General features: G+C 50.5%; 3 protein-coding genes across 4 annotated transcripts; 1 reads left to right on the forward strand and 2 right to left on the reverse strand.

Moving 5' to 3' along the window:
* Positions 1–6,237: 6,237 nt before the first annotated feature.
* On the forward strand, positions 6,238–13,618 carry LOC103651710 (putative E3 ubiquitin-protein ligase LIN). The gene is made up of 11 exons (XM_020551221.2): positions 6,238–7,093; positions 7,177–7,449; positions 9,411–9,493; positions 9,584–10,873; positions 10,986–11,379; positions 11,460–11,766; positions 11,845–11,969; positions 12,061–12,177; positions 12,385–12,522; positions 12,611–13,264; positions 13,385–13,618. The coding sequence occupies exons 1-11, from the start codon at positions 6,296–6,298 to the stop codon at positions 13,400–13,402; spliced, it is 4,197 nt and encodes a 1,398-aa protein (XP_020406810.2). The 5' UTR covers positions 6,238–6,295; the 3' UTR covers positions 13,403–13,618.
* A 1,819-nt stretch (positions 13,619–15,437) lies between these two features.
* On the reverse strand, positions 15,438–16,915 carry LOC100281025 (thioesterase family protein). 2 transcript variants are annotated; one of them, NM_001411388.1, is made up of 3 exons: positions 16,514–16,913; positions 16,263–16,403; positions 15,438–15,914 (listed from the first exon to the last, which is right to left on the reverse strand). In NM_001411388.1, the coding sequence occupies exons 1-3, from the start codon at positions 16,700–16,702 to the stop codon at positions 15,795–15,797; spliced, it is 450 nt and encodes a 149-aa protein (NP_001398317.1). In that variant the 5' UTR covers positions 16,703–16,913; the 3' UTR covers positions 15,438–15,794. The 2 variants fall into 2 exon arrangements, with proteins under 2 accessions (NP_001398317.1, NP_001147416.2); NM_001153944.2 differs by lacking the exon at positions 15,438–15,914 and adding an exon at positions 16,011–16,179 and having other exon boundaries at positions 16,514–16,915.
* Positions 16,916–17,032: 117 nt separating this feature from the next.
* Positions 17,033–24,140, reverse strand: LOC100217079 (uncharacterized). The gene is made up of 10 exons (NM_001359557.1): positions 23,860–24,140; positions 22,890–22,968; positions 22,164–22,262; positions 21,964–22,077; positions 21,714–21,856; positions 21,005–21,086; positions 20,227–20,312; positions 18,619–18,852; positions 18,014–18,477; positions 17,033–17,814 (listed from the first exon to the last, which is right to left on the reverse strand). The coding sequence occupies exons 1-10, from the start codon at positions 23,958–23,960 to the stop codon at positions 17,195–17,197; spliced, it is 2,022 nt and encodes a 673-aa protein (NP_001346486.1). The 5' UTR covers positions 23,961–24,140; the 3' UTR covers positions 17,033–17,194.
* Between the last annotated feature and the right edge of the window lie 614 nt (positions 24,141–24,754).

Here is a 24,754-nt window from a genome sequence, read left to right on the forward strand (position 1 = left end):
CTCCAGCAGCTACTCCAGAAGCTGGGGCGCCCAGTGGTGGTGCAGGGGGCGGCTCCAGAGGAAGCACAGGGGAGCAGCTCCTCACAGACTCTATCTCCTGGTGGAGCGAGAGGGAAGAGCTCTGCTGCTCCTGTCGTCGACGTTCCTGCTCCTCACGCAGGCGGTGGTGTAGTCTCTCCAAGTGACTGGACTGTCCGGCCACGGGACGGCGAAGCGGACGCTCAGCAAGGCGGGAGGGTAAGAAGGGGATGACTGACTTTCGTGCAGTGTGTCTAAGTCGAGCCATCTACAAAAGACATCGCAAGCAAAAGGGTGAGAACAGAATTAATATGACCAGCAAGTAATGAATCATAAGTAAATGAAGGATCAGAATAAAACATAATTTTCAGCAAGGTATAATATGTAGTAGAACATAGGTTTGGTCAGTAGGACCAACTTTTGAAGAGATATCAAAGTCAAGGAAGAGACAGAGGTCTATAATCCTTAGAACGACCATTCTACTCTAGGTTAGCGGTCCTACAGTCAGCACGGCTTTGATACCACTTATGTCACACCCGGTTTTAGAAGGCAAACCGAATGCGAACCATGTACGTGCCAGGATCAGTTATTCACGTACACAGCAGTTACATAATATGGACATCATCACACAGTGCTCAAAATGGTATTAATAAGGGAAATAGTCGATTACATCATACGTCTGAGACGTCCATATAGTTCTTACAATAAATCAAAGTGCGGAAAAGAAACGTAGATAACGCGGCCTTCACAGGCAGCCGACTGGGGGTTGCCGCTAACCCACACCTAGAACTCGTCGTAATCTTGGAACTCCTGGAAGTCTCCTTCCACAGCTTCATCTTCGCCTGAGCAGTGGTTGCAATGCTGACAACCTGGGGGGGGGGTTTGGTGTGTAGAGCAAGGGTGAGTACACATCAACATACTCAGCAAGTATCCTGTTTGGCTGTAGTGGACTAGCTTTATGTGGGGATAAGTCAAGCAGTTGCTTTTAGTTGGTCAGATTATTATTTACTAGTAGAAAGCCAAGTTTTAGCATTACCCAAGTTATTAACCCGATGTACCCTTTCCAAACGGAAAGAATACCACTTACCAGCACCATAATCATAACCAGAACCATCAATCTCATAACCACCTGTACCACAATGTCTCTGATCAAGTATCACTAATCTCTGGAGCTCCCTTGGCCGCTCATAACCGCGAGCACGGCTGATATATCAGTTTCATAACACTCTGCAGAGGTTGTGCACTTTACCCACAAGCCGTGATTCCCTCTCTGGCCCGGGCTTGCAAGACCCTTATTCACTCCCGAGGTGAATGGCCAGGGATTCACTACGAAGCCTTTACAAAGATTCCCCGGGGTTGTAGCCACCCGTTAGGTTTCCTAAATGCACCGCACTCCTCCCCAAGGGGCGAACCCAAACTTGGCAGAGCGAGCCGCATACACCGAGCCCCATTGACGGCACGACGGCTAAGTGAACTACACCCCGGATCCTCTAATTATTCAGCTAAGGGCATCCCATTCCACCCTCATGGTTGCACTGTTTTCCCGGGCGGTCATCCATAGAACAGGTCCTTACGGAGAGGCACTCGAGAAACCGCTCGAGTCCCCTTGAAAACCACAAGTATAATCATAAAGAAGAACGGGAAAACAGCGTATCATAGATAATCACATCATGTTCATTGATTAGAGTTGAGCAATAGCATCAGACTAAGTAGTAATAATCCGACCCAAATAGGTAAACAAGGACATGGATAACAAAAAGCTAGTCAATCCTTAGGTATAAATGTGTAATGCGGGAGGTGAATTAAAGAATGAATAGGACATAGATAGGTCAAAGGACACTTGCCTCCACCAAACGACTGCTGCTCAGGGGCTTCTCCTGCGAATTCCTCGGGCTCTTCGACCGGATCGTTCTCTATGCGAGCGCAAACATACATACATACATCCACATATTTAATACAAAAGAACAGTACACCATACAAGATAACAAATAAAGCGAATATGCATCAAGTATGACATTCGATAACGCATTTGTTATGGCTAGAAAGAAACGGGAAAGGTCTCGCAGGGGGTTAAATCTTATGCACTAATGACACAATTGGTTTTTAACAAAATAATTCTGTTATATATTTATATATACTGATGGAAACCTAATCACTTTTAGTTGATCAACATTGCACAGGGTAAACAATTAACTACGTGAATCAATAACATAACGGAATTTCAAATTAAACTTCCTATTTTCCCATAGCATAAACAGTGATTAGCCTACTTAAAATACAGTAATTATGATCACAGAAAGTAAATAAAATAAAATAAAAAAATAAAAAAAACAGAAGGGGGGGGGGGTTGAACCGGCCCTAGGGCGGTTGAACCGGCCCTAGGCGGGGCGCGCAGGGGGCGGCCGAGCTGGCGAGGGCGGGGCGGCCGAACCGGCGGGGCAGGGGGCGGCCGAACCGGCGGGGCAGGGGGCGGCGCAGGGGGCGGCCGAGCCGGCCGTGGGGCGGCCGAACCGGCGGGGCAGGGGGCGGCGCGGCCGAGCCGGCCATGGCGGCTGGGCTGGGCGGCGGGCGGCCGGACCGGGCGGGCAGGGAGGCGGCCGAACCGGCCATGGGGAAAGGGGAGAGGGGATGGGGGAGGGAGGAGAGGGGGAGGGGGGAGCTCACCGGGGAGGGGCGCGACGGCGAGGGGCGGCCGGCGGCAGGGGCGGCCGAGGGCGGCGGTTGGGCAGGGGGCGGCGGCGGCTTAGGGCAGGGGTAGGGGCGGCGGCTTAGGGAGAGGGAGAGAAAATGAGAGAAAATGAGAGGGAGGGAGAAAGAATTGGGGGAAAAAGGGGAGGTGGGGGGGGGGCGGTTGGGCCTATTGGGCCCAAGGGGGGGCGCCAGGGGCGGCTGGGCCGGCCGGGGTCGGCCCACGGCGCGGGAGAGAGAGGAAAAAAGAGGAGAGAGAAAGAGAGAGAGAAAGAAAGAAAAGATCTTCTCCACATTTTCGAAATCCGATCTTTCTACATGAATGCAATTGCACTTTCAAAGCAATCAAAAGAAATGCAAGGTTCGGCATGGTGCATCAAACAACATAAAGTATTTAGGGTTTTTATACGTACGGGAATTCCAAACCGAATCCCGCTAGAACTTTGGAAAAGGTCAAGGTTTAGCGAGGGGAAAAAGAAAAGGGAAAGGTAACGCCCGAATTTTGGCGAGTAAAGAAAAGAAAAAATTCAACTGCAAAATTCGGGGCGTTACAGAGGGCATCTCGCGAGGGCATACTTCGCCCAGCGCCCATCCATGTGCCAAAGTCCACACCCCATACCCTATGAATTCCTCAACTAGATCGCGCCCACTACTCGAGCGGGCAGCAATCCGAAGGGCCCTCTCATTTTCATCATCCTCCGCCACTTCAAACGACGGGTACGCCACATAATAATGCGAACACATAATGGCGGCAGGGAGCCCTGGGTGATCTTCGACTTCAGCCTCCGAAACATAAAACCAGTAGTCCCACCAGTTGCCCCACTTGTTCCAGGCACAGGGGACCAGCTCAACATCCTCCATCGAAGTCTTCCCGGACTTCGGCGTGAAAGTGCACGATCCAAATTGCGCAATCTTCTGTCCTATTTTTCTCTTCTGCCAGTGCAGACAGTATTGCTTGGCGAAGACCTCCACCGAAGGCTGGCCGCCATATGACGTCGTTGCCCAGACATACTTCGCCAACGCAACCACGGCGTTTGGTGTCAACTGATGAACCTGGACTTCGAACTTCTGCAGAACCTCCGACACAAAACGATGCGCTGGCAGGCGAAGTCTGGCGATGAAAAACGCCTCAAAAAAACCAATTCACCCTTGGGCTCGGGGACCTCCTTCGCCCCCGGGACCCGACCAACCCCGTCGCCAAAATACCCCAATCGTTGCATATCTTGAACGCGGGCCAACGATATCCGCGAAACACCGAATTCCACTGTATCACCTGGTAGCAACTCCGCCGCCGCCACAGTGCCCGAGAGATCTTTAGAAGACGCCCCGGCCGTCGGCGTGGTCGCAGCAGACGAGGAGGAAGACGACATGGCTACGTATCGTCGACGGCGGTGTGCGGTCTGCTTCACGCGGGCCAGTTCTCCGACGAACAGGAGCAAGGAGGGCAAACGAGCAAGCGAGCAGTTTGAAAGTGAGGCTAGGGTTTTCGCGGTGCGCAGAAAGGTAAATTTCAATCCGCGCCGCCCCCACCCCCTTTATATACACAGGGCGCGACGCTTCGGGAAACCCGCAATCCAACAGTGCGGCGTCAATCAACGGTCATGTCAAAAACCCCCGTAGAACCACTTCGAACGAGGGCAGCGTCTCCACCATCTAGCGACGTCTTCGGCACCAGATGACTTAGTCGAACTGGTCCCTCGGAGGGCAAATGTTGGTGCGAAGGCGAAGACGCCACCCTTCGCTCGATGCCTTCGCCAGCCTCGCTGCACCAACGGAGACAAGACGACTGGCAGACTTACCCTTCGTCCCACGCGTCGCCGGACGAAGGCCCGTGACGTGGTCGTCCCATCTCGCGGCCTCGTCCAACATGGAGGCTCACGTGTGACCCGACCCATTGTAACAGGCCCTGCGTGGCCACTGCGCATTACGGGCCTAATTTGTAAAGGTCTCCCTGTAATTACAGTCTGTAACCCTGCTTTATGGGAATATTCCGGGGATAACCTAGGCGCCTGAGGGCACATGCGTCTTTAACTTAGGACGCTGGGCACTCTGATACCTATAAATACCCTTGCACAGTGCCCTTGAGAGGCTAGATTAACAGAGCTTTTGCCATCTCGAGTTGAAACCTTGTTTACGTTGCTCTCACTCCCCCGTTGGATCAACTTGCTCGGGAGAGCAAGTTCCAACAGGCACATCGCCTGTCAGTAGGGTGGTCAGACGGCGCGTCCTTTCCGCAATAAATGCAGAGTCCACGCGGTCTAGGGGCCTTACGTCAGACTCCGCCCGCTTGGCTTATGTCACGGGCAACGAGCCACGTGGCCGCATCGGGTCTCCGCCTGAGCGAGGAGCGCATGCGCAGAGTAAGGCCTGGACACGTGTCAGTACCGGACCCCTGCTCACGCCAGGGTTTCCCCTGTCCCGGGATCTCCTAGCGGGCCGGACCTTACTCAGGGGGATCTGGACCCCATCCAAGGGGCTCGGCATGCTTACTTGGGAGTCCCGAGCTGTAATCTGGGGTCCGGGTTGTGCGTACAGGGGTCCGGTGCCCCTTGCGGAGTTCCGGTTCAACTGGTACATTCTGGGATGTATCATCTTTTTTCGCCACAAGGCGCCTCTTGAGCTGCCCACGTGGTGGGGTCGAGCGCTGTTCACCGCGTGGCTAGGGAACGTCGTATGGGCACCACGTCTTCATACCGTAGTAAGGGGTACCCCTGATTCAGGGTACCGACAGCTCCCAATAACAAAACGACCTAGACTCCTTGATGACTCTCGACGAGGAGCTGTTATTTTAAAACCGTTTGGTACGACTTCACGAACAACTAGAGAAGCCGTCGAGAGAGCCCTGCCAAGGGGTCCTAAGAACTGGATCGAAACACAAGCAAGCAGCCAAGCCTAACTAAATCAAAGGGCTCTACAGAGCTTGTATAGCCCAACTAGACCCGGAGAAATTTTAGTTAGTAGGGATTAGGGACTCATAAGGAATTTTTAATTGATTTTCACTTTGACTCGTTTTGGCCCTTCAAAACATTTATCAGCGCCTCTGTAGTTGTGTCTTAGAAGATCCTATTTTAAAATAAAACAAAGCAAATATGTGACTCCTACAAATATTTATTCGAAGGCACCCATATAGCTTCGTCTTGAGAAAGAAGATCGGGTACGGCTCCTCCTATGTTGTTAATAAAGCGATGAGTATTCTAGTATCTACTTGCATGTCCAATCCTGATTTCAGTGGGTCTTGGCAAGAAGGGGCTGGCCTTTAGCTTTTGTTTGGAAGCTACGATCCAGTCGCCATTGGCCATGCGCAATCTGACTTCCCCGATGCCGCCAATTAATCAGCGCCCCCCGTCTCTCTCCACGCGTCACGCTGCCGGCCGTCGCCGGCCGGGAACCCGGTCAGTCTCCTCTCCCGCCATAATTTAAACGCCTACGGAGCGCCAAATGCCCATCCAGCCCCTGCCTCCCTGCACAGTGCACACCAACCCCGTCCCTTCCTGTCATTTCCGTGCCGAGTCCACCCCCTCTCGCTGTCAGAACAAAGTAACAAACCCCGAAACCCGTCGCCGTGCGTTCGCAGCCACAGCGCGACGCGATGGCCGGGCCGACGCCGACTTGCTCCGCGATCGTGTCCCACACGGCTGCCTTCCTGGCCGAGCTCGTCGCCGACCCGCTCCTGCGTCGTCACCTCCTCTCGGCGGCCGCGGCTGCGGGCGGCGGACAGCAGCACCCGGCCGCCACGCTCCAGGCGCTGTCCCTCGTGTCGGACGCGCTCGACACCGCCGCCTCGTGTTCCCCGTCCCCGTCGTCGCTCCGCGCCGCGGAGCGCCTGCTGCGGTCGCTGCCGGCCGCCACCCCGCTCTCGTGCCTCCTCCTCGCGCTCGCGCGCGCCGCACGGCGCGGCGCCGGGGCCGCGGCCGCCGTGCTCGACCTCTTCGCGCTGGACCCCGCGCTGGCGCGCCACGAGCTCGCGCCCGCCGCCTTCGAGGCGCTCTTCGCGCCGCGGCTGCTCCCCGTCATGCGCCACTTCGCCGCGCGCCGCGCCGCGGCCGCCGCCAGGACCAAGGGCGAGGAGGGCGGGTCGGACGAGGCCACGCCGATGCGGGTCCTGTCGCTCATGAGCGGGGCGCAAGCGCAGGAGATGAGGGCGCTGGAGCGGGAGTATGACAAGGTGCTCGACGCCAACTGCAGGGCGTACGCGCTCTACCTCAAGAGGATCCTCGAGGCCGGCGAGCCATCATCGCCGGCGGTGTCGTCGCCGCTGCCGCAGCCTCTTCCTCCTCCGGAGCTCGTGTTCGGCGTCGAGGACGACGACGACAGTCGCGGCGACGAGGACACCGCGCCGGAGAACGACGAGTCCGCTGCCAGCTCGCAGAGCGAACTACGTGACAATGTAAGAGAACACCCCGTTCTTCTCGCTCGCTCCGGCCCCATTGTCAAGTACATGACGAGATTATTTCTGGTCACCTGTTGTAGCCGATGTGGGCGGAGACGGAGGAGCAGCCGGGCGATCTTTACCCGCGGCGGCAGGGCAGCGTGAAAGGCAGGAGGGACCTCTTGAGGCCGCCGAGCCTGTACCCGCAGCGCGTGCCGCCGCACCTCATAGTTCAGCAGCAGCAAGCGCTGCCGGTGGGCAGAGGGAGCCCAGCGTCAAGGCTCCGAGCGGAGCACTCACGGTCGCGGTCGCCGGCCACGCCATCAGACGACAGCATGGAGGAGTCTTCCTCCGAGCTCTGTGCGGCCAAAGAGGTACGTGCTCTGTCCACGGACAGACGCAAGAGAATAGGCCTGTTTGGAATCTTAGTGTTTTTACAGTTTTGAAGTAATACTATGGTATAAGAAGCTAAAATCTGTTTGCTTGTATCGGGTAAAACACAGTTTCGAATACCATGGTCTATCTAAAATCATAGTATTTTTGAAAACTGTGGTTGTAGTGTGGTTTTGAAAACTGCATATTTTTGTCGTGAACAAATGTAAAAACCATAGTATTTCAAAACTGTAGTATCTAAAAACTTTGTTGCCAAACACGCCCTTACTAGTTAATGTGTTTAGTAGCATCCCATTGCATGATTTGAATACAACTTAACTACCTTGCATATACATAAACCACTCTATGGCTTGTTTCCATCAAGTGATCTTAACCAATGTATTATTAACTAATGGAATTTTGAGGGCGGATGTGTGTAGTGCTCTAAAAAAAGTCAAAGAAATTATAAATTAAGACGGAGAGAATACTTTTTTATTGTTTATATGTTATCTTTGTATTTTGCCACTGGAAAAAATCAACGTTAACAATCAAGGTTAACAAATTATCACGTTGCTCAGCAGATTAAACAAAAAAGGACAAGCATCTTTGTATGTGCTGATAAATTAACCACCGGTATCATTGCACAAAAATCTTGTATGTGATCATTTCCGTAGACAGTTGTTTTTAATTAACGAATGTGGTACTCCATCACAACACCTTCATTAGTCATACTCTCTCCAATCAAAAAAAAATTCGTTTTTAGTATTTCAGTGGATTCATAAGTTGATGTATTTGATCAGGGCTTCTTTTACTTATTAGAAGCTCAGGGCTCTAAATACATATATATATATATATATATATATATATATATATACACACTTTCTAGAGGCAAGTATCCATAATCAACTAACAAAAGTGGATATCTTAATATGATCGTCTCTATTAATACCATTTAGAGGTAGTTTAGAGACTCATGATTTGTTTGGTTAGAAATAGATTAAGGATCGAAGGTGATTGGTTTAATCTCTTTCCAACCACTGAAGCCCTCAAATCCGCTTGGATCCCAATATTTTTCTAGGATGAGCAATTTATGGGGATAATATTTGAATAAGACATTTAATTTTTTTATAAGAGGTTTTTCCTCTCTAGGTTTATCTCACCTTACTTCCAAATTAGTCCTTAGAGAGACAGACGTCTTAACACGCTCATCGTCATTGATGGTACCATGAAAATCCTAAAATCCAAAAAAATGCAACTTTGGTTTAACAATAAAAACAACTCAGACAGTACACTACACACTTATTTACGAGTTTATATAATATGTTATCTGTTTGTATCAATGTTTCATGATCTTATATTGAATATTTTAGCTACTAAATGAAACTAAGCGGAAAAAACTTTTAGTTACATAGTTTAAATCTTGTTGAGCACTATAACTTTGGTACAAGATGTATCTCCATCTGAACTTGTTTAAAATTCAAATATTTAAATTTCAGAACATGTAGCATCCCATTGCATGATTTGAGTATAGCTTAAGGATATATGCAAAATATAGGCATGCAAAATAGCATTATCTGTCTATCACCCATCCATTATTTAGTTTATATAGGCATGCAAAATATATGCAAAGTTCTTTGTTCAAAGTACTTGAAAATATCTTGAATTTGAGGGAGTTTAAGAATATGTTACATATAAAAAACATTAATGGTAAAAAACACATATCGTGCAAAGTTAAACGTGATTAATAACTAGGTTTTTGACTAGAGGTTCGCATGGCATGTGTGTTCTGAATTGGTCAATGTTAGGAACGTGCATGGGTTGAGAAGAACGGAAAGCTAGCTACTCGACCAAACCAATGCCAAGCCCAAACTTGCGCTTGCGCTTGCGCTTGCGCTTGCACAGCATGCTTCCAGCCGTCCAGTGTGTGATTTGAGTTACCAATGCCGTCTGCCTTGTCTCGTAGGAAAAGATCGCGGCGTCGCCACTGTCCTCCAAGCAGCCACGTCCACGCGCCGACGCCGGCCAGCTGTCACCGGAGCCAGCGAGGTAAGCAAGGCGCCGCCACAGCTGCTAGATCTTCTGACGATGATCCCAAGGCGATTTCACTAGCTAACACGTACGTACATATACCGGCAGCTTCCCAGTACGCTGCGACGCCGCCGCCGTCGACCCGCTGCAGCCGCTGCCGACGCCCAAGGACTTCGTGTGCCCGATCACGAGCCAGGTGTTCGACGACCCGGTGACGCTCGAGACCGGGCAGACGTACGAGCGGCGCGCCATCCAGGAGTGGCTGGACCGGGGCAACGCCACCTGCCCCATCACCCGGCAGCGCCTCCACGGCGCGCAGCTGCCCAAGACCAACTACGTCCTCAAGCGCCTCATCGGCGCCTGGCGAGACCAGCGGCGGACGCCGTCCCCTTCCTCCTCCCCTTCCCCTTCGCCGCCGCCGGCCACGCCTCCCCCCGCTCCCGCGACCGCCATGGCGGGCGACAGCCCCGCGCCGCCGTTCCCCCTCCCCGTCAAGGCTGCCGCCGCCTCGTCGCCGTCCCCGGACGCCAACACCAGCGCCAGCGCGCCGTCGCCCACCAGCGTCATCGCGCAGGCCTCGCTCGAGAGCGCCGTGGCCGAGCTCCGCGCCGCCGTGTCCTGCCTCTGCACGTCCGAGGACCTGGCGCAGTCGGAGCGGTCGGTGCTCAAGATCGAGCGCCTCTGGCGTGACGCAACCGCCGGCGGAGCCGACGCCGAGCCGGCCATCCTCGCCGCGCTCGCCAGGCCCGCCGTCCTGAACGGCTTCGTGGAGATCCTCTTCAACTCCGTCAGCGCGCAGGTGCTGCGGGTCGCCGTCTTCCTGCTCGCCGAGCTCGCGTCCCGGGATGACGCCGTCGTGCAGACGCTGACCAGGGTCGACTCCGATGTCGACTGTCTCGCCGCGCTCTTTAAGAAGGGACTGGCGGAGGCCGCCGTGCTCATCTGCCTCCTGTCGCCCGCGCCCGAGCAGCTCGTCGAGATGGACCTGGCGGAGGCGCTCGTCGCCACAATCCGCCGCGGCGGCGGCGACGAGGACCCGCTCAAGATGTGCGTCAGCCCCAAGGCCGCGTCGGTCATCCTCCTCAGCCAGATCCTCGTCGAGGACGCCGCTGCCGCCGCCGACGATGACAGCTCCTCCACGCCGCCGGTGCCGAGGTCTGCGCTGATGTCCGAGAGGTTCATTCGGAGCCTCGCCGCCAGCCTGGAGGCCGAGCCGGTGGAGGAGAGGCTAGCCGCCATGCGCATCCTCCTCAGGTGCATCTGGGAGGACGGCCACTGTCGGAGAAGCATCGCCGAGAAGGCGTCCCTCGGGGCCGTCCTCGACGCCTTCCACGCCGTCGGCGACGCCGACAAGATCGACATCGTGCGCTTCCTCTACGAGCTGCTCAAGCTGAAAAAGTAGGGTGTACCAGTGGCAAGTCGACCCCGCAAATTAAGAATGCCATTCGTAATCTTGATGCACCTACCCGCTGCTTGATCCATCACATCGAATGATATATATGTTCTTCAGGCGATCGGCGGCGGAGCGTCTTCTTCGCACAATCAAGGAGGGTGGCTCGTTCAGCATGATGCACACGCTGCTGGTGTACCTTCAGTCGGCGCCGCCGGAGCACAGCCCTGTCGTGGCGGGGCTGCTCCTCCAGCTTGATCTCCTGGTGGAGCCGAGGAAGATCAGCATGTACCGCGAGGAAGCCCTGGACTGCCTCATCCAGTGCCTGAAGAACGCCGACTTCCCTCGGTGCCAGCTCCTCGCCGCCGAGACCATCATGTGCCTCCCGGGGAGGTTCTCGTCGTCGGGGAGGCCGCTCGCCCGTTCCACGCTGCTGAAGCTGGCCAGGGTGAAGGAAAGGTACCGGCAGTCGCAGGACCTGAGCGCCGCTCGCGCCGACGGCGAGGACGAGATGGTACGCACGAACAGAGTACGTTGGCCATGCGTGCCGCGTGCGTGATCGAGGCCTGAGCTCTGGATCCATATATCTCGCAGGAGGAAGGGAAGGCCGCGTCGGAGTGGGAGAGGAAGGCGGCGTACGCGGTGGTGAGCCACGAGTTCGGGCTGGTGTTCGAGGCCCTGTCCGAGTGCCTGAGGACCAAGAACGCGGAGCTGTTCACGACGAGCCTCGTGTGCGCCGCCTGGCTCGTGCACATGCTCTCCCTGCTCCCCGACACCGGCGTCCTCGGGGCGGCCAGGGTCTGCCTGCTCCGCCAGTTCGTCGTGGTGCTCCGCTCCGCCAAGCACGGCAGCGACCGGGTCCTCGCCATGGTGGCGCTCAGGAGCTTCATGAACGACCGCGGTCGGTTCTTCTTCCTTCTGCTGCTGCTCCTCCTCCTCCATGTCTCTGAACTGAACCTCGGAATGTGCAAATTTGTAGAGGGGATGCACGACATCACGACGTACATCAAGGACGTGCTCAGGACGCTGAGGGAGCTGAAGAAATCGTCCGGCCTCGCGTTCGAGATGCTCAAGCTGCTATCAGACGGCCAGGAATCCAGCGTCGTAATGGCTCTCAGATACCTGCAAATTCCAGGCTCTGTATATACATACAATGCAGCCGTCAGATGATCCCTCTGGATTTTTCCCATTGCAGGACATGTGGAGCCACAAGGAGATCAATCAGGTAGACTGCAGCGCGAACGGCGAGGTCACGTCGGTCGTTTACCTCAACAACTACATCTTCTCCGGCCACTCCGACGGCACCCTTAAGGTTGCTGCATTCATGCATGCATGCTCTTCCAAATCAGGCGTTCTTCGGTTATTTGTATCTCATATAAATTAGATTAGATAGGATTGAAAAAAAATTACAAAAATGTTTGATTTGTTTGAGATTTAAACCCAGCCAATCTCATCCAATCCACATGGATTGAGAGAAAAACGAAAACTTAATACAGTAAGTACCATGCAATGCACACAGGTGTGGCAAGGGAGCGAAAACATCCTTGCCCTTGTCCACGAGGCCCAGGAGCACAGCAAGGCCATCACCAGCTTGTCGGTCCTGCACTCGGAGTCGGAGGAGAAGCTCTACAGCGGCTCACTGGACAGAAGCATAAGGGTACGTACATGGTCACGCTTCTCTTTAATTTCTTAGCAAGCAAGAGAAGAAGAGATTCAGTAGCTGAGCTGTGGATGCTGCCTGGCAGGCGTGGCAGCTCCGGGACGGCGTGCTCCGGTGCGTGGAGGTCCACGACACCCGAGACCCCGTGCAGAGCCTGGCCGTGGCCAGCGCCGTGGCCTGCTTCGTTCCGCAGGGCGCGGGCGTGAAGGTGCTGAGCTGGGGCAGCGGCAGCTCCAGGGTCGTGAACGCCAACAAGTACGTGAGGTCCATGGCGCTGGTGCACGGCAAGCTCTTCTGCGGCTGCAGCGACGGCAGCGTCCAGGAGATCGACCTGGCGAGCGGCACGCTGGGCGTGATCCAGCCCGGCAGCAAGCGGATCCTGGGCAAGGCCAGCCCCGTCTACGCGCTGCAGGCCCACGGCGGGCTGCTCTACACCGGCGGCACGCCGTCGTCGTCGTCGGCGGCGTCCGCGGACGGCGGCGGCGGTGCGGCCGTCAAGGTGTGGAGCTGCGCCAACTACGGCCTCGTCGGGTCGATGGCCACGGCGGCGGAGGCGCGCTCACTGGTCGTCAGCGCCGACCTCGTCTACGTCGCCTCCAGGGCCGCCGCCGTCGAGATCTGGTCCAGGGAGAAGCTCGCCAGGATCGGCACGCTGCAGGCGGGCGGCCGCGTCCAGTGCATGGCCGTCGACGCCGACGGCGACGTCCTCGTCGTCGGGACGTCCGACGGCAAGATCCAGGTCCGGCCGGTGCAACGGATATATTACTTCTTGCATTGCATTGAATTGGGAACTGAATGAACCAATCGACTTCGATCGGTACTCATCGCATTCGCATTTTTTTTCTGGCATGTGTTGCAGGCGTGGGGATTGACTTGACAAGACGCAGAAGAACTATTGGGTGTAGAGAGGAGGCATGAAGGGACACACCGCGAGTGGCGTATATATGGCGATGTTTCTTTAATTGCTTATTTTTTTCGTCACATACTCACATCTGGCACGGATTTTTCACCATCTACTAATTGTAAATAAATATCGACTTTTTCATGACTCTGATTCTAATAATCAGATAAAATATGTTAATTGTGATCCGAACAAGGTAGATTACTACAGAGAAGTTGAGCATCTTATAAGTTACAGAGTAGAAATATATTCCACAAAATCATTTTCTATCCACCACCCCTCCAATAGAATTTGAGGTAGAATTATATCTAAACATTAGAAAGTGGTGTAATATCAAATTTTAAGACAAATAGACAACTTTATTTAGTAAACTTCAATTCTCCAAATGAGATCCAAACGGTACATTAGTTCCTTTGTTAGTATGTTACCTTGTTGCACATACAAAAGGAATATTTTGATCTTAAGTGGTAGTTTCAATTTCCGATCAATTCTCCAAATGAGATCCAAGCGGCACATTAGTTCCTTTGTTAGTATGTTACCTTGTTGCACATACAAAAGGAATATTTTGATCTTAAGTGGTAGTTTCAATTTCCGAATTATTTTGTGTCTGAAAGGGTTTAGGGATAAAAAATTAAGGATAAATAGTTCATTCAGTTCTGGAGGGGCATCCTTTTGTATAAAAAATTAATCAATCGACTCTCAGTTCTGGAGGGGCATCCTTGACATTAAGGATGTATATTGCACCAACAGAAAAATGATTATTGGAAATGGATGCTCTACTAGTTTCTGGTGTAACACTTGGTGTAGAGATACCCCCTTCTCAACGAAATATAACATACTTTTTGAGTTATCTCTTAATAAAGAGATAAATGTGAATTGGCTCTGAGCTCTAGTTGTAGCTCCTTAACCTTTAGAAGGAGGTTATTTGGAGATGGGGCTAAACATTTGGAAGACTTGAAAAAAGTTGTGATTTGTACTGTCTTATAGACAGAGATGACAAACCTTCTTGGTTGCTAGATAAGAAAGGATTTTTAGTGAAGTCGATGTACAAGAGCTACAAAAACAGTACGACCAAAACTCCATATTGGTTTATATGAAAAACTAAAATTCTTGTATGGCTGATTTTAAAGGACAAGATTTTATCCAAAAAAACTTGAAAAAAAGAAATGACAAGGGAATGTAAAACTGTGATTGGTGTGGTTGCCTTGAAACAACTAAACACATATTTTATGATTGTCAGGTTACCATTTTCACCTGGAGAGTGATTCAAATGGCCTTAACTTCTTTATCCCTTCTCAAAAACTCAAATGATATGTTTGGGGATCGGATATGTAGCTTTAAAAAAATGAAAGAAATCTGATCACAATTGGATGCAGTGCAGTGCTATGGTCTTTGTGGAAAATTAGAAATGATTGATGTTTCAACAACATCAATCCTGTTAATTCCGCTAGCATATTATTTCTTTGTTGTTTTTGGTTGGACTCTTGGGCCATTCTCCAGAAAGTAACAACAAGAAAGATTTTGGAGGAAGGAAGCTCCTTAATCAGAAGAATTGCTAAAGAGATCTTCAACCGAAGCTTCGGCTGGGCACATGTGGATAAACGTCTATGTAATTAAGATTAGGCGAGGGCTAACTGTTCTTGTTGTCAGAAACCCTAAGGGTTGGATGTTTGTCAGTTGGGGCCTTATCAAAACTGTTGGTAACAGTCGGTTTCTGTGGACTTAGTCTGTCTTTGCTGCTAGCTGCTTGTTTGGAATCTCCTGATCCAAAACGCTTCTGGATAGGTTTGATTCTGTTGGTGGCTATGTGTTCTAAGTCTTGTAATAAGTAGTTGTTAGCTTCAGATCGTGTCAAACTTTGTCCCTATTTCTTAATGAAATAGGGGGAATCGTCTTTCCGTTAAAAATCCTGTGCGCTTGTGCTCTAGCTTAGAGTCGTGGAAAAAAAATAACACCCACACACTACGCAATTACGCATCATCAGTAATAAACGCTCGACACAGGCGCCACCAACCACATAACAATCACAGGATAAATAAGCGAACAGCAAGCGATACCCAATTAAGGGCATGTACAGTGGAGAGACACCAAAACGGTTCTCCAAGCACAGGAGACAACTAAGAGACTCTATTGTACAATGGAGTGTCTCTAAACGTAGTCTATTAATAAATACAGAATTAAATGTATTTGTATAGCATCAGATCGATAGAACAGACGACAAATTCGTACAGTGGGAAGTGAGGCGTCTGTTGTTACTTGGTTTACGAGCCAGAGACGTCTCTTCACGGAGAGACGGCTCTAAGATTTTTTTGCAAATAACCCCTAAAACACCTTAAGAGCCTGCACATTAAACACCACTGTACATACCCTAACGGCCCACGATGCGATGCGTTCCCCAGTGCAAGATCCAGACAATGCCGCGGCACCGCTCGTACCCGCGTCTGATTCTGATCCCGGCCGGCCCCAAAGACCGAGTCCGAGCTCGTGCCTGAAACCAGGAATACCTACCAAGATGAAATGAAAGATCGAATTTCCAAGATGACAAGTGTGCCGGCGAATTATTATACAAAAAATTCTACTGCATTTCTTCTTCAGAGCTTGCTGGTTTTGTTGGCCTTGGTCGGCCAGGCGGGGGTCACCCACTGCCTCCCTACGGCGACCAGCTCGCCGGACTCCTTATCGCGCACCACCACCACCGCGGCCGTCAGCTTCCCCATCCGGCCCACCACTCGCCCCTCCACCTCCACCTCCGTCTGCGGCCGGAGCTAGCCGTGAGCGTTGTTCTAGCTCCAGAGTTTGGCGGGGGAAATAAAAAGGAAGGTTAATCTGGACGTACGTCGCGATCGGCCGGCGAGAAGTAGGACAAGCTGTAGTGGACGGTAGCCGTGGGCGCGGCCTCCACCGTGTACGCCACCGCCGAGCACACGCAGTCCACCGCCGCCGCGATCGCTCCGGCGTGCCACCTCCCCTCCGCGTCCTGCACCCACGGCCCACGGGGCGAGTCAGTCAGTCAGAGGGCTCGGGAAGCTCCGGGACCAAGTCAACCGCTGCTGCTGTAGTAGTTGGAGTTGGACGGCCAGCACGCACGGCGACGGGGGCGCGCACGCGGAGCGAGCAGACGACGCGGCCGCGCTCGGCGACGGAGACCCGCGCGCCGGCGATCGCCACGCAGCTCAGCGCCTGGCTGCCGACGCCGCCGTCGTACCCCACGCGCGGGTCCTCCAGCCACTTCCTCGCCGTCGCGGCGGCCACCAGCCGCGTCTCGCCGTCGCCCATGGCCGCGCGATTGGATGGATTCTGGTGCGGATCGCTGCTTGCTTAGCACGACTACGACCCCCACCCCACCCCGCTGCTAGTGCTAGCGATGCAGCCGAAAGCGACGCAGGCAGAACAGAGTACAGAGATGATTGATTAAAAACAGAAAAGGCAGGTTACATCTCCAAGGAAAGCCACGGATGCTTCAGATGAGGAGAGCCTTTGGGTCTGTACACAGCTCGCCGGATCTCCGCCGTCATCGGTTCCTTATACATATATGAATACTGAAAACATTTCTGCACCGTATGTACAATATCGTAAGTACGTACTGCACACCCTTTATTGAATCATCATTTACGTACGGTATAACGAATCCAATGGGATCGTGGGAACAAATAATGTTTTTTAAAAAAAAAAGAGGACCCCAAAAAGCTTATACGACAGCCAGACAATGAATGTTACACAAGTGTAAAAGATCAAACGACAAAGCTCCTGCTCCTGCTCGTGCTCGTCTCATGAAGCTTTCTTGGTCTTGGCAATGCTCAGGAGGTCGCCGAAAAGCTTGTCTTCGGGCTTCATCACCGCAGAGGGTGGCGCCGTCTTAGTCTGGTACGACGAGTTATCCTGCACCGAGAGGCCATACATGCTCTGGGACAGCCCGTTCGCGCCGGGGTACCCATACATTCCCGCCGTCCCCAGGTTGCTGTAGTAGTGCGCAGCGGCCACAGCAGGATGCTGCATGTACCCTGCCAGACGACCACCACCACCACCATACATCGGCTGCTGCGGCGCCACTGGCATTTGTTGCGGGTACATCATGGCTGCCTGCGATCCGCCGCCATACATCTGTGGAGGCATGCCCATCATGGATGTCGAACCCAACTGCTGGTTCCCCAAGCCTGCCTGCATCAGTGTTGGCGCCACCCCAATCCCTGACTGGTTGCTGTACATTGGCTGCCTTTGTGGAACTCCCATGTGGTTAACTTGTGGTTGCAATGCCTGCTGCATGCCGCCGAACTGCCCAGCTGTCCCAGGGAGAGGTTGCACGCCTCCCAATTCACCATTTGGCATTTCGTTGCTTGCCGCTGGCTGAGCCTCCCAAGGAGGTGGCGGAAGGTTTCCACTTTGATCATCTACAGAGTATGGATACTAGCGTCACTTTTTTTTTTCTTCTTCTTCTTCGGATAGAAAAAGAAAGATTCATATGAATACAGAGAGTTCTGGTTGAAGGACAGAAGTGATACAGAAAAGTGCACACACTAATAAAGTAATAATTAAGTAGTATTCCAGAAAGATATAACAGCAGATCAGAGATTACAATTCTTGCCATACCGTAATTCAGTGCTTGCTCTGCTGGAAGGTTGGCAGCTTGATCATTCCACCCTGAATTAACATTATTAAACTGGGATGCCTGATCATAGGACGTTCCAGCACCCCCGTTCGGATACAGTGTCGCCTGTTGCGACTGGAAATGCTGCTGAGTTGGAGTGTTGTATGCCTGAGATCCTGGAATAGCAGAACTTGGATTGAGACCAAAGGGGTCAGCAGCTTGAGTGTTGCTGTTAACGGTGCTGTTCTGTGAAAATGTGTCCACAATTGCTAGTGCATTTTGATTCGATGAAGTCGAGTCAGCAAGAGGATCTGTGACAGGAACAAGAGCTAGTGGATTTTGTGCTGTAGCAGGGGTATCATCCCAGCTCAGAAGATCAATGCCAAGGTCAGATTTTGTTGCTGCGCCATTTGACACTGGTGGTGCTGGAAGAGCTAATTGCTCAAAAGGAGATTGGTCACTTGTACTGTTACAAAGATAACATGCATAAAAGAAAGTAATTAGAGAAGTCATCTGGAAAACAATTAAATTACATATGAATGTATTAACATATTTGTAGACATTATGAGAGTTATTAAGAGCATATGCAACAGTGATGGAAGCAAACCTTTGATTTGGCTCTTTTGCAGCATCTTGGCTTGTGGGATCCTCAATATCTATGAGTCCCTGCTCCTTTTTGGAGTCCTGGTTTGCCGAATCCTCAGTCTCTACAAGTGATTGCAAAGACTTTGGTTTTTTCTCCACTCGAACTGCAATGCCTGCTGCTATTGCATCATGTTTTGCTAGAACACTCTGCAAATCATCATTCAGTGCGAGCCCCTGCGACATAAGTTCCTCATCCCTGCAGAATGTAGGGAGCAACATTATACAATGAGCAAGCTATTGCCTAGTTGTCCTCGCTGTGGGAAACACTAATCCTAACTTGGGGTTGGGTGATGTATTAATAGACATTAGTTAACTGGGTGTGGCCAATTACACAGGGGTGAGAGAGTAATTACACGGGGAGAACCCCAAACCCTAAACGGGATTCTAACACCCCCCGCAGTCGCAACTCTATCTTGTACAGATGTTGAGACTGGATCGAAAGTCTAAAAATACACTCGACGGTAACCCCTTGGTTAAGATGTCAGCGAACTGCAGCGTGGTGGGGACGCTGAGAACCCGAACGTCACCAGCAGCAATACGCCCGCGTACGAAGTGCAGGTCGATCTCCACGTGCTTCGTGCGTTGATGCTGCACGGGGTTAGTGAAGAGGTAGACCGCGCTAATGTTGTCGCATTAGACGAGGGTTGCACACTAAAGAGGGATGTGGAGCTCGTGTAGTAGTTGGCGCATCTAGTAGGCCTCTGCCACGCATGTTTGGCCACATCGCGTGTTCGGCCTCTGCGCTGGAGCGTGAGACGACGGGCTACCGTTTGGCTGAAGTGTTAGGATGGCAGGCACAACCGAACACGCGAAGGTGGTCGTAGGAGGGGGTTGTGTCGTACAGGGCGAAGTGGGGAGTAGGGTGGCGCACCACCTTCAAGGGAAGACGGTTGAGGAGGTGTGTGGTGATGTACAGGGCCTTTGCCCAGTAGCTGGCGAGGAGAGAAGCCTAGAAGAGAAGGCAGCAAATCATATTAGTGGTGGTGCGAATCATGCGTTCGGCCCGACCTTTCTGAGCAGAGGTGTAGGGACACGAGAGACGCAATTGTACGCCACTGGTGAGAAAGAAAGAACGAGAGGCGTGGTTGTCGAACTCGCGGCCATTGTCACAGGGCGACAAAACTAGGTGGATACCCAGGCGAAGAAGTGTGTGAGGGTGGTGAACAGAAAGAAGATTATGGGTGATGCGTGGGGCTACGAGAACGTCGGTGAGATAGAACGACCCAGGGAGAACCGAGGCATCTACTGAGGTGACCGGCAGAGTGAAACTGTTTCCAACGATGATCGAGGAGGGATGGGAGGAATGGGGGGATGGGAGCGAGAGAGTGTGCCTGCAGTGGGGGTGGTGTAGTAGGAGGCATCGCACTGCAAACCCTAAACAGGATTCTAACACTTGTATCACCAATATCTGCATTGCACTGCTATTGCTCACTGGGCCGAAAAAGAACTGACAAAACAAACTATGGAGGTCATCTATGCCAATTTCAAGCACATCCATTCACTACCATAAGATATATAGCACTAAGATGACTTCAAGTGTTAAAATGAAGTTCAGATAAAGCACACTCACGTGGTAGAATTAACTAGCTGCACTACTCTCTGCTTGTAAGTGCGGCATTGGTCCACGAGTTCCACAATTACCTCCTGCCTTAATCCCTATGTGCACAGCATGTAGAAAAACATAATCAATAACCTTAACAAATTAATAGGAGGCTGTTACTATTAGGAATATAGTAGGACACTATTGCTTGAGTATGACATAAATACTGGGAGTAAACCAGGTAAATTAGAAATCACACGGGAGTGCCCAGCAAGTAAATTCAACCACATAAGGATGTTCATAGACATAAATTGAAGGTAGGCATGCTAACAATTATCAGTGTGCATCAGTATTAGCCCTTAGTACTATATATACACACATACTATAACTCAGTACAAGGTAATGGTAGGATCTGGTACGTAACATTTAATGCATAAAGACGTTCCATAGTTGGCATGCTGTTAAAAATTACAAGGGCGTTTCTAAAACTAAGGCCTCCTTTGGAACATGGGAATTTCACAGGATTGATATAGGAATTTCACAGGAATTAGTTCAAAAACATAGGAAAAATGCAGGATTCAGGAGGAAATTATCCTTTGATCCAAAGGCGGCCTAAAACTGGTCAGAAGTTGACCCAGAATTCTCAAAACAAAACAAGATGGAGGATTCTTTTTATATAAAATAAACCTATAAGAATGGCATGCTTCACTGCTGGTTAAAAATTCAAAATTTATACAGGAAAGAGGTCAATGTTTCTGTGCACCAAACTTCAACAGAAAAAGGAGGCATGTTCAGGCTACTTCAGTACCTCTCTGTTTCCAGGGCCTAAAGCATTCAGCATCTCGGCAAGTACATCCATAATACCACGAGCATTCTGAATCTCTGACATGCTGAAAATATAGGGCATTCATTCATTATAAATGCAGTCATAAAAACAACTCAGATGTATTATTCTCAAGGGAAATTTGCACGTGCTATTGGGCATTTGCTGATTGCGTGCATGATATGCTAAACTCAATAGGAAGCCAGTGGCATACACATAACTGTATTTTTTCTCAATATGCCAATCAGCCGTCTATTTAATAAACAGACTATATGAGAGGATAATAAACCAGCTATTATGTCTTAATGTCAGAATATGCCGGCCAAAATGGTCATCTGGATATAACTGGGAGAATAGTATACTCTGTTCTTGAATCTACTACCGCTAACAGCTTGAGTTTCTTTACATGAACGCTCATGCTATCTTGAGCGCATGAAGCAAGTCGATGATAAATTATCAAATAACAAGCAGAAACTAGAAAATATGACAATATAGCAAACAATTTTCTATCGTTTCATTTAACTTCACTTCATAACATGAAACCAGGCCACAATCTAAAACTAAAAATATAACAATCATTGTACACAGTATTCTACTCATTCATAGATTATATAATAGAGTGAAAGAATTAATTGCTAAAATCTTTAAGTGAACATAACAGATAGAAAAGACATGAAAATGTAAAAAAGCACACCTCAAAGCAGGGAAATCATTGGCAGTAGAAGATTCTGCAGCATCCTGTTGGTCAGGACTACGCATATTCCTTGCTGCTTGAGACTGACCATTAAACAAAGGTGCAGGTTTCTCTGGTCTCTTGGGGAATTCAGCTCCAGCACGCTGCCAGGCAGAAACATAAGATCATAATCTTGTCAAACACACCACAAACCAAATGAGCTAATTGAAAATGTTCAAGCAATAAACTGAGTTGAGCTTCTAAATTATACCACCAACTCATGGTATGCTGCATAGTATTGTGGATATCTTGCACGTGGTCCCCCAAATGCTTCTTGCCATGTATCTATCAGCACCAATACTTTCTCTTTAACACGAGGATCAGACTGTAACATGAAAACAAAACACCATCATAAGCCAGCAGTTCATTAGAATAAGAAGTAGAGTTTTGCAAGCATGAAACATATTGAACCTTTTTCTTCACTATCTTCACCATCTCATGCAATATATCTCTCTCTGCGACATGCATGTGAAGTATATCCCCACAGTTTTTAATAACAGTTTCCAACAACTGAAATAGAGAGATGTCATCTGAAAGACAATGCTAATATTTTCATAATAACGAAATAGAGAATAATCATCATATAAAACCTTATTAAATACAAGTTATGCACCACAAACATATCCTGGACCTCTATAAACATAAAAAAGATAGCAGAGGTATTGAGCTTCAACAATTCAAAAGAATTTGGTGTTAGTGTTTCTTTAGTGGTTTCAACAGGGAAACAAAAATGTGCAAGTTAAAGTTATCAGAACTGAAGAATAGACTAAATAGTAAAAACTAGGCAACTAGATCTTCACTATGCTCAGTTATGCTGATAGCATCACAGGATGCACATATATGATTGCATGAGAGTAATTGCATATGGCATGAAACATAAGATAAACTGACGGGAACATGAATTGCAACATGGCTGAACATAGAAGGAAAATGCAACACATAACTTAGCAGAGGGATCAGGTGTTTGATGTTGTGGAAGCAGGATACAGAAGGACCAAAAAAAATACTCCGGCAGTTACCAATACAGAAGATCAGGTGTTTGGTTTTGTGGAAGCACAACACAAAATGACAAAAATCTTTGACAGTCACAAAGGCACTTAGATTTAAGAGTAAATGGCAAGCCACAGATAGACTTACAGTTAGCGCAAGAAGTTGAACTTTTGGATTCTTGTGGCCAATCCGTTTCTTCAGTGCCTTGACGACATCTTTCGATTGCCTGTGACAAGCATGGATATGTACAATCAATAAGTGATAACCGAACGACAGCAGAGCAAAGCAGATTAAATGGACTTCTGTTCCGGTGAAATGAAATGAACATGAGGAACCTAGTGCAAGCTATATCATTTGAGTCCAGCAGAATGTTCGATATCCAGTTCCAATTGCTGGCCATGAATCAAATAAAAACAAAATGCATTCGTGAATCAATTGCCAGCAGAATCAGAGGCTCAAATATATTGCCATATGTTGAATCAAAACATTTGAATGCCAGCAGATTGGTTCGGTTCACTGCTGAATTTTTTTGACAGTTGTAAAATCATTTGTGGATATTTTCGCTCATACATGTAGCATGCAGTAATTTGAAAGATGAGGACAGCACCTAGTTAAGATATTGTAGGGGGCCTCTCCTGTAGCATTTCATTTTGGCACATGCTAATCAACAAATGGAGCATGGAGCACTAATAGGCAAACCAGGGATTGCCCAATGATGATTGAACAATGATGAGCGAATGAAGCCCCCTGTACTGTAAGATCGGAGACTACTAACAGTTTTTGTTTTTTTTCAACTAAAAGACATGAGAAAGCAAACGGAGAAGGCAGATAAAAAGCAGAGTCAGCAATGATGATCCTGGCAGAAACACCCGTGGCGAGTAGTTCATAATTGGAGCAGCACAGAGCGCCTCTGGCCGAAACCTAACTCCGAGAAGGGCGAACGCGTCGGGAATCACACGGCTCCACGGCATAAAAAACAACATTTGATCGCAGGCGCGACCGAGATAAGACGACCTCTATCGGCAGTAAGCATGGAATCTCGCGGGAGGGAGGGAACCCGGTGGCGGAGCAGCCCGAATCTGAGAAGGATCAGAGCGGGGGGAGTGGGGGTACGTACCCAGGGTCGCGGTTGCATATGTCGCAGATCTCCATGTTCTTAGCCCAGTCCGGGCTGATGAGCATGTCGCTGGTGGCGCGGTCCACCATGGAGCCTGCCATGGAGGGCGGGGGGAACGGTCGGAGGGAGGCCCCGCAGGCGGGGCGGCCGGCGGCCGCTGCTGTAGCCGGATTGGGATCGGCAGCGAGCGGGGTGGCGCTTGCCCGTGCTCGAAACCACCCGCACCACGCAGGTTGGCCCTGCACCTCTGTCCCTCCCTTTCTTTTCGTTCCCTTTTTGCCCCCACCCTCCCCTCTCCTCCCTCTGGTTTTGTGCAGCGAAAATTCGGTAGCTGCGCTGCGCGCGCACACAGTGGCCCGCTCGCTGCCTGCCGCGCGCCGGTCGGCCGGACTGATGGAGAACGTGCCTGCGGGCTGCAGCGGATCAGAGATAGAGATGGAGATGGAGATGCCGGTGCGCGGTGGCGGGCGTGGATGGAAATGTTCCGTTGGAACCAACTGGCTGGCTGCGAAAGCAGCGGCGTGCGTGAGCTGTCCAGTGCGTCCAACGCGGAAGCGGCGGAGGAATCCTCTCTCTTTCCAGAGGGGTTCGTCCGTGCGCGTCCACCGAACCGGAGTCCGGACGTCGGTGCTCTCGTGGGAGGGAGGACGCCACCGTCGCTACGACGGCGACACTGCAGCAGCTTCCCTATTACTCACAGGATATTATTAGGCTATCCGCACTCATACAACTCTAAATTTCTACTCTAAATGGAATATCTTGTATCATTACAAAATAATATATGATACGAATATGAAATATATTCATCTAATATCATTACAAAAAATTTAGCATTATTCAATCATCCATTCAACACCACCACAGATAATTAGATTAAATAGCAACACTAGAATAG

This window comes from Zea mays, chromosome 3 (genome assembly GCF_902167145.1).
Source record: "Zea mays cultivar B73 chromosome 3, Zm-B73-REFERENCE-NAM-5.0, whole genome shotgun sequence".
NCBI lineage: Eukaryota > Viridiplantae > Streptophyta > Magnoliopsida > Poales > Poaceae > Zea > Zea mays.

Bases quoted from the DNA above. Each gene is read 5' to 3' on its own strand.
- LOC103651710 (XM_020551221.2), top strand. From the start codon at position 6,296: ATGGCCGGGCCGACGCCGACTTGCTCCGCGATCGTGTCCCACACGGCT. The intron at 9,494-9,583 runs GTAAGCAAGGCG...ATATACCGGCAG, and splicing joins CTGTCACCGGAGCCAGCGAG to CTTCCCAGTACGCTGCGACG. The intron at 10,874-10,985 runs GTAGGGTGTACC...TATGTTCTTCAG, and splicing joins GAGCTGCTCAAGCTGAAAAA to GCGATCGGCGGCGGAGCGTC.
- LOC100281025 (NM_001153944.2), bottom strand. From the start codon at position 16,702: ATGGGCGACGGCGAGACGCGGCTGGTGGCCGCCGCGACGGCGAGGAAG. The intron at 16,404-16,513 runs GTGCGTGCTGGC...CCGTGGGTGCAG, and splicing joins GCGTGCGCGCCCCCGTCGCC to GACGCGGAGGGGAGGTGGCA. The intron at 16,180-16,262 runs GTACGTCCAGAT...CTCCGGCCGCAG, and splicing joins TCTCGCCGGCCGATCGCGAC to ACGGAGGTGGAGGTGGAGGG.
- LOC100217079 (NM_001359557.1), bottom strand. From the start codon at position 23,960: ATGGCAGGCTCCATGGTGGACCGCGCCACCAGCGACATGCTCATCAGC. The intron at 22,969-23,859 runs GTACGTACCCCC...TGCTTGTCACAG, and splicing joins ATATGCAACCGCGACCCTGG to GCAATCGAAAGATGTCGTCA. The intron at 21,087-21,713 runs GTGTGCTTTTTT...CTATATTTTCAG, and splicing joins AATGATTTCCCTGCTTTGAG to CATGTCAGAGATTCAGAATG.